This window comes from Peromyscus leucopus, chromosome X, assembly GCF_004664715.2.
Source record: "Peromyscus leucopus breed LL Stock chromosome X, UCI_PerLeu_2.1, whole genome shotgun sequence".
Lineage (NCBI taxonomy): Eukaryota > Metazoa > Chordata > Mammalia > Rodentia > Cricetidae > Peromyscus > Peromyscus leucopus.
In genome coordinates this window covers 62,478,229-62,486,978 of record NC_051083.1, presented here as the reverse complement: position 1 = coordinate 62,486,978, position 8,750 = coordinate 62,478,229, and the positions used below count along the sequence as shown (strand labels likewise).

The 8,750-nt window shown below is 44.9% G+C and overlaps 1 protein-coding gene across 1 annotated transcript; it reads left to right on the top strand.

Annotated features, from left to right (window-relative positions):
• The first annotated feature begins 220 nt into the window (after positions 1–220).
• On the top strand, positions 221–7,867 carry LOC114689246 (doublesex- and mab-3-related transcription factor C1). Its single transcript, XM_028863615.2, has 7 exons — positions 221–890; positions 4,197–4,354; positions 4,657–4,712; positions 5,019–5,155; positions 5,956–6,016; positions 6,197–6,326; positions 7,317–7,867. Exons 1-7 carry the CDS (start codon positions 868–870, stop codon positions 7,427–7,429), a joined length of 678 nt encoding a protein of 225 aa, XP_028719448.2. The 5' UTR covers positions 221–867; the 3' UTR covers positions 7,430–7,867.
• Positions 7,868–8,750: the final 883 nt, after the last annotated feature.

Sequence of the window (8,750 nt, the reverse complement as noted above, 5' to 3'; positions counted from 1 at the left end):
CAGCATGCTCTCCTAAGAAGGAAAAAGGGAGACAAGTGGACGCTCAGGAGCCCTGTGGGAACTGAGGGGAGGGCTGGGGTGCTCTCTGGGGGAGAGGAAGGGGGCATCCTGGCCTGCTGTGAGGGATGAGAGAGGCAGGGGCAGACTCAGAGCCCTCACCTGAAGAACTTGGACATGTGACCCAGGGCTCTCTGGAACTGGCCCTTCCAGGTCCTTCTGGGACAAGCAGCCTCCCTGGTTCCTCTTGGGTCACAGAATACGTTCCCCATGGTGTGAGCAAAGGCCACACTTTCCGGGGAGTATTGTTGGCTTCTCAGAGTCTGAAAAAGAGAGTTGAGGCCTCCTCTTTGCGGCCCCTCATGGGTGCCGTCTATCACCCCATTTGGCTACTGTGATGTGCACTGCTGGTTGAGATGCTGAGGATGGAGAAGTGGGGAGACCTGCCCTGACCACACCCAGCCCCCCGAAGGATGTTCCCGACCACATGGAAGTGGGTCTGCCCAGCTGGTAGGAAGAAGGGGCATGAAGACCATGCTTCCAAGAGTGTGTGTAATGGCACCAGTGGCACCCCCTCCAGGACTTCTTTGCAGAGATACCTGAGCTCCCCACTAGGCTGGGTGCAGAGGTGGAGGCCTGCCTCCTGCGTTGCCCTAAGCCCCGCCCCTCCATGGCCCTAAGCCCTATTGCTTCTTGGTTCCGCCCTGCTTCAGTTCAGTACCTGGTGCTCAACCAGTGGATACATTTGTGGTGTGTGGCCTATGTCCCAACTCCCGCCCCTCGGAACTTTCTTTGTTTCTTCCTTTGCTTTTTATCTTCACTCTGGCCAGCTCAGCAGCCTGAACGCAAGTTGTGCTGGCTGAACTGAAAATGCAGAGGCCTTCGGTTATACGGTGAGTTCTCCTTCCGTGGGGTTTCCACGGACAAAAGTGCCCACGAGGGCTGTCTGTGGTAGCTGCAGAGTTAGGACTGAGATGTTTCTCATGGCCCTCACAAGGTGCACGGTCCAGATGGTTCATAAAAGCCGAGAACAAGGGCTGGGCATGGCGCCCTGAGGCCAGAAGGCCTGGACCCTAGTGTTTCTCTGTGAGGGCTTGCTCTGCACAGGTCACCCGCATATCTGCTCCTGAGTGCTTCTGGTGACCGATGGAAAGTATTCGGCGGCCTGGACAGCTTCTACAGTGTGCAGGACAGTCGTCAGGGGTCCAGACATAGGTTTTTCCATTTAGCACTTTACACTTAGAATCGTGATTGTTAGGGGTTATGTCTTGCAAGTTGTTGGAGCCATTGACCTTTGTTTGCTTTTTTCCTTAAGGGCATCCACTTCTTTTTCTGTGCCATTTCCTGATGTAATTATCGTAGAGCCTTGTTGGGCTGTTCATGGCCTTCCCTTGATTTCAGTGCTGTGTCTGCCCTGTCCTAAGGTGACTCCGTGCCTTGCTGCTTACCACCATGTTGTAGGATGATAGCGAATTTCCAGAGTTCAGTCCTCCATCTTGTCCTCATCCAAATGTCGTCAGCCATTTTGTGTCATATGCATTGCTAGAGAACTTTGAGCAATAACTTTTCCTTTTATTGATGATTACAGAGTGGAAATCCTGACCTTTTGAATGTTTTGATCAGTGAGTACAGTATACTTTTCAGTGATTGTGCCAATATCTTAACAGATATTTTCTTTATTTTAGTATTATTAAAGATGTCATTTAAAACACTTTGAGCCTCCAGTTAGTTATTTCTAATATATTGAATTTTAGTGGGATTGTGCCTACTAAATTTTCTATCCAAATACCTTGTACAGCATTTCAAACATTTAGAGATGACTTTTATCTGGAATGTGGAGTATTTCCTTTATCAAATATTATGTCACTTTTTAAGGAAGAAAATCCAGAGATGTATTTTGTTCAATGAAATGCAGTTAAGCATTCATAATTGGTCAAAGTGCAGAAAACATCGTTTTTGGAAAGTTCAGCCATAAATGGGACATCTGTATCATATGTTCCCCTTTCCCTCCAATCCTTCCCCCACTCCCCTCTTCCCTGTCTCCCACCCACCAAGCTTCAGAGAACACTTGAAAGAGGAGGCAGGGGTATTTTGAGACTAAAAGTCAGGAAAGACCAGGGCAAAACAGTGTCTTCTGCTCTTGACACGACCACTGTACTTGTGAACTCATAGCACAGATCTTGCAGACTATCAAGCCAGTCACTAATCTAGCATGGTTGGGGGAGGGGCTCATGAGGCTCCACACCTACCTCAGGAGTTATGGACAGCTGATAGCCCTGGGGGCTAGGGAGAATTGGCTTTCTCTAAAGTGTGGCCTCGGTGAGTCAGCCATGCTCCTGTGGATGGTGCCACACTCAGCATGGCACATGATGTCTTGGTGGATGGTTAAAGAAGAAGAAAGAGGACACAGAGTTTGGAGGGTGGGAAGGTAGATGGTGGTCATAGGAAGAGTTAGGGGAGGAGCGGGTGTGAATAGGTTAAAAATGCATTGTATTAACATGTCTCACAAGGTTGATGAAAATACTCTACACAAAAAGAGGACATGGTGGGGGTGGGGTGGGTCTGGGAGGAATCAGGGGAGGAGTCAGGTAGAATATGATCAAAATACATTGTGTGCATATATGAAATTATCAAAGAATTAATAAAAATATTATAGTAAAGTACAAAACTAAAACACAGTCTTTTACTTCCTCCCTTTCAATCTATATTCCTTTTATTTATTTTGATGGGTTTTTTTTTGTCCCTATGTGCCAGCTATGGCCTAAAGTTTAATGTGTGCATATGGTTAGAGGTCTGTATAGAGAGATATTCTGGCTCATTTCTGAATTTTTGGTTGGAGTTGTCTAGTCTGTCTTTTCAGTATCATGTGTTTTCTCTCATCAATACAGTCTAATTCATGTACACATGTGTATAGCCATAAATACACCCAAGAGGAAGAGACAGCATTTAGAGAAAGAAAAGAAAAGAAACTAAAGGGCAGTGGAAACGAGAGCGTAATGAAGGAAAGTAAAGATGAATGTCATGCTTTCTCATGTATGGAGTCTACATCCAAGTGTGAGTGAGGGAGGGAGTGAGTGTGTGTGTGTGACGTGGAAGCAAAAGAGGAACTATCTGTGTGTAAGAAGAGGACTGGGTGGAACATGAGTAATGGAGGGCAATGGAGGTATGTATGAGTAAAGTACAATGGTAAACATGTGAAAATGTCATAACTGATCAATCATTTTGAATGTTAAACAAAAAATATAAAATAATATTAAGATTATATATATTATGAAAAAGAATTATTTATCTTTTCACCAATAAGTATGTTTCTAGCAGTGAATTTTTGGTAGACGTACTCTATTGGATTGAGTATATGTCCTTGTGCTCCTACATTGTCAAATTTTTAATATGATATTTCTCATGAGTGGTCTTTAATGTTGTTAAATGTCTTTTCTGTCATACATCTTTGTAACTGCTGTTCTTTTATTTTGTCCCACTAATACAGTAAAATTCTTTTGTGTATTTTTTTTTGAGACAAGATCTCACTCTAGCCCAAGCTATCCTGGAATTCACTGTGCAGCCAAGGCTGGCCTCAAACCTGTTGGAATCCAGTTGTCTGAACCTTCTGAATGCTGGGATATAGGCATATGCCACCAGACCCAGCTTTAGTATTGGCATTTAAATGGAAATTGTCTTGTATTCCTAGGGTAAACTATGCTTGATATCGGGTATTTTTCATACATTCTTGGATTCAAATTGCTAAAATTTCATGAGAGAGGTTTGCATCTATGTTCATAAGGAATACTGGCCAGTAATTCTTCCTATACCATCTTTTACTTCTCCATAAAAGTAGTGTTGAACTTGTTAACTAAATTGGGAAGTTCTTTCTTTCACTTTCTAAAAAAGCTCTTGTCAGATTGCTGTAGCATTTTGTTCATTGGACATATTTAAATTTCAGTTATGCTTGAGGCATGTACTGAGCCAATGAATAACGTATGACATTTTATGGTGACTGGTGCAACTTGGGAGATTCAACCTAGTCCCAACACACCAGCAGATTGCTTGTTCAAATAAGGGGATAAAAGCATTTTTGCCTCTTAAGTCTTGGGAGTGTCAAAATTGTGCCTTATTTTCCTGTGTGTAGTGTCTGGGAAAGGAAATGATCAAGCTTCTGCTATATGTAACTAACATTAGGTCTTCAATCCCCCCTGCTTTAGGGAACTACGTAAGGCCTTGTCTGTTGTGAGTGCCCCCAAGAAGAAGCAGGGTATACCGATAAAGAGACGCCTGCTTCGGAGACAGAGAAGGATTATGGCCACTGCCCCTAAATCGCACATGCATGCCAAGAAATTGACTGTGGAAGAAGGAGTTTGCAGTAAGTATCTTTCACTAGATAGGGGACCTGAACTTGGGGAAGAAGTATGAGTATTTCTGTCACTAGTCCCATCGCTGACTTGCAGTGTGACCTTTAGCAAGAACTCTCTGGTGTGTTAAAAAAAAAAAAAAAAAAAAGAATCATGGTCAGTACAAAGTGTTACAGGAAGGAATGATTTGGCAAGGCATTGGGGAGCCGAAAAGATCAATAATAACATGAGGCTTCAGTACAGGTATGGGGTGTTTTATAAAGGAGATGGTAGGGGAGGAAGTCTCAGCCCAAATGTGACTATTATTTTATAGCTGGAAAGAACACTGTACATCAGCTCCAGGCCCAGGTTGACACAGCAACCCAGGAGGTAAGAAGAGCCTGTTGCCCAAGGGGGATTTCCCCATCAGCCATTGCCCAGACCCTTTCTACTATATCCCGAAGACAGTTTCCATTTCTAACCCTATGACCTACTCCTCTTGTGGCACTGGAAAAATCACTTCTCCCTGGACCTCAGTTTTCTCAAATCAGAGTAAAAGGTAAGGCTGGATGGTCTTCAAGGTTTCCACAGCTCTGATTTCTGTGTTCTTATTTTCATACAAAAATATACTCATCCTTTATCTCTCTGTGAACATCTGGGTGCCTGATCCTCATTTTTTATCTCTGCCCCCTTCAGGAAAGTTCTCAAGGGCCTGTGCTGCTGAGTCAGCTCCCAGAACCAACATCTGTGCTGTATACTCCAGAGACCCTGGGGCAACAACTGATGGTTTCCCTTTCTGGGGAGCCCCATGGGCCCTCTGCCATGCCAAGCATGTGAGTAGGACCAGGAACACAGAATGCACTGTGTTCGCAGATTTCCAACCTTGCGCTTAGTGCCACGGGAGCTAGTAACATCAGGAGGATGACAATAGGAAGAAGGAAGTAGACGATTGGGGAAGGAGAAATCAGCAAGAGCAGAGTACTCTCAGCTTTGACAATTTCTATCCATGAGGGTCTGGACAAGTGAATATTTTTCCAAGTCTCTGTTTCCCAGCAAGTGTGTTGGTGAACATAGTCTACATCTTAGTACTAACACAAGATCTACCACATAGTAAGCCTTCAAAGTGTTGAGAATGTTATTACTTTTTGACAGATGGAAAAGGAAGGTGCTGCTGAAATCTGGGAGCATTATAAGGAGGGCCACAGGGCCTCAGGGGAATGTCCAAAGGACAGCAGGAAAGAATCCCTAGAGGTGAACCTGAATTGTCTTTCATGGCCAAAGGGGATTGGGTAAAGTGGAGGCAAGATGCAACCACCAAAAAGGGATGGTACTCACATGCCTTCAGCTACTTTCAGACTAAAACACAGACACTGCGGTTCATCATCCTCATCTTCACTGTAGCCCTGGGAGGAAAAAGCCAGCACAAAGTATTGTCTCAGAGATGCAGTAAAGAGGGACCAAAAGGAAAATGAATCAACCAATAGAAAAGGCTTGCCCAAAGCCTGAGGATAAATATCCATGCAATCATTTGGATTCCCAAATCTTGGTATTGCAAATACCTGCTACTCTGTCTACTGGTAGTATATTCCCACGAGAACTTTTAATCCCCTAGCCCTACCTCTTCTTCTTCCAGGTACCCAAGCCTGATTCTTCAGCCCTGTGCCACTGCTGACCCTATGCTACTGCAGCCACAGGTCCTGGCAAAGACATGGGATGCAGAACAGCGGGAGGCACTAAGCTTTGGAGACGTGGGCACAAGTAGACTGGGCAGGGCGAGGGGCCGCTGGGAGAAACTGGGTGCTAGAGGGTCACTTGTCATAGAAGAGGACACACCTTGCCCTAGTCTTCATTCTCTCACACCCTCTCTTCTGCAGAGCCCCAGTGCCTCCAACCAGGCTTCGGTTGCTGCTACCTTGGAGTGGCAGGAGATGCTGGAGGCTGCTGAAGCTCTGCTGGCTCTGAAGAACTCTTCGCAGACACGTCACCAGCCCTGTGGCATGCCAGGTATGTAGGGGTATTTGGCAGATGGGAAGCTGTGTGGTGATGTCACCAGCCCTGTGGCATGCCAGGTATGTAGGGGTATTTGACAGATGGGAAGCTGTGTGACGAGCTCTAGGAACCCAGAGTTGGTGGTTTGAACTGTCTTGGAGCCAAGCACTCAAGTTCCTAAGACTGACTTGAGAGATGATGCCTCAGGGCTACTGAGTGACTCTTCAGATTACCAAATGTTTTCCTCTATACAAATTGCCCAGTGTGCTGACATCAAGAAACAGGTAGACTGAGGTCCCTGAGATAGCAAAGTCACGCTCCAGGGGAGACAGTATATCAAGTAGAAAGAATAGAACTGGGTATAATGGTTCCCAATTCATGGTTGTGTCCCAGTCCACTGTAGACTGAGATGGACTGGGAGAACATGCACAGGGGATAAGGGTCTGAAATGGAACAAGATCATGATGATGACTTCAGGGCATTTCCCATGTAGATACAGAACCTAGACACCCTTATCATGCCGAATTTTGCCAGTGAATTTCAGTGGCCAACACAAAACAGGAAGGGCTTCATGAGAACAGAGGAGTATTATTACATGGCAGGGAAGGCTGAGATGGAGTCTGGGTACTGCTGAGACAAAAACACCAATGGATATTGGTTTGTGGGTAGGAAGCCACTCTGGGTGGACATGCTGGAACAAAAGCAATTAATAAAGCTGGAGAGGTTAGCTGTCACTGAGGTCTAGCAGAGTGGGTGATGTAGGCTAGGCCAGCAAATCTGCAGGGTAAGGAGACAGAGAATTTCCTCGACTCACTGAGGATCATATCTAGACACCCCAGGTTTGACCAAAAGGGGCTGCTGCCTGAGGGACCGTAGAGCTAAGAGGAGAGATAAGGAATTCTGATGGGGATAGGGATATCCTGGAGACCCAAGGAAAGTAAAGAGAAAGCTGAGGAGAGCATCATGTGTGTGACTTGGCTCTGATCTTTGTCTTTCTGTCTTCAGGTCCTGCTGGAGAGAGGGGACGGCAGCTGGCCAGCCCCTCTATGCCACCCAGGCCTGCCAACTCTGGTTCGCTGCCTTCTGGACATCTCGATTGCATGTCCCTCTTGACCTAAGAACCCAGACTACGAGGCCTCGCTAGAGCACTGCCTGTTTGATTCCTGTTTCTGAACTTGCAAAATGGCTCCTGTCCAAAGTGCTTAATGTGTTTTTTAAGCATTCAGGTATTTTATAAGCTTTCAGATCCTTTTTTATGATATAGGGCAATTACTTGGCTTTCCTATGTTCTTTATCCCCATCCCTTATTTCTTTGGAAGCTGGGGCTTTTTATGTGTCTTATAAAATGCTTTGTGCAATCAAATATGATCAATCAATCTATCAGTGGGGTTCTGAGTGATATCAATGCCAGTGTTTTCCTTTGTGTGCACTTGCACACTTACCTGTGCACTACTGTACTTACATACGTATGTGGAAACATGAGTATTTTCACATTGCATATAGATTTGTGTCTTACCAAAAATAAATAATTTTATAAGGCACTAAGAAGTATGGGTTGTTTGTTAAGCGGCATATGGTAAATATCAGTTAGCTAAAAATGTATTCTATCAAAGCATCAAGCAAGAGGGTTCAAAAGAGCAAATATCAGTCACGATGTCTTTCAGAATTGCACAGCCCCTTGGTTTGCTACCCAAGTCAACATTGTGCAGTATTCAGTGGGCTCCTTCATCCCTGGATGAGGTTCTGCATCCTCTAACAATGGTCAAACTCAGACAGACAGAAATTTCAGCCGGACTTTGTTGGATGCACTCGTTCCCCCTGTTTCTTTCCATGCCTTTCCTGATTTCATCACAAGCGATTGATGATGACACCTATTCCTACTATGCCTTTTTATCCTGATGCTCTGTTCATCAGAATTCTGATAGTCTCCATCTGATAGTGGAAAAGTCAACATGCAAAATCAGTTAGGATATGGAGCAAGACTGAAGAACATCTCATTTCTCTTGTACTCCCTTGACCAATTACATGGATGAGTGATCCCTAAGTCCATTCATTCCCAGTGACAGATGATTAAAGTCAAATATTCCTGAAGGAGTTGTGTGAGGAAGGGCCAAGGTCCTGCTATATAGTGACGTCCTCACCACGTGTTGCTGAGTTATTACTTCTGCATTTGTAGGCACCACTAGGCAGTTTCCCATTCTGAATGCACAGAGGTATGTATGGTAAGTGCAATTAGTGTATGATTTTTTGGGGGGTTTCCAAGACAGGGTTTCTCTGTGTAGCTTTTGGAGCCCGTCCTGGAACTCACTTTGTAGACCAGGCTGGCCTCGAACTCACAGAGATCCACCTGCCTCTACTTCCTGTGTGATGGGATTAAAGGTATGCGCCACCACCATCCAGGTTCTTATATAATTTTTAAACCATTATTAGTATTTAACT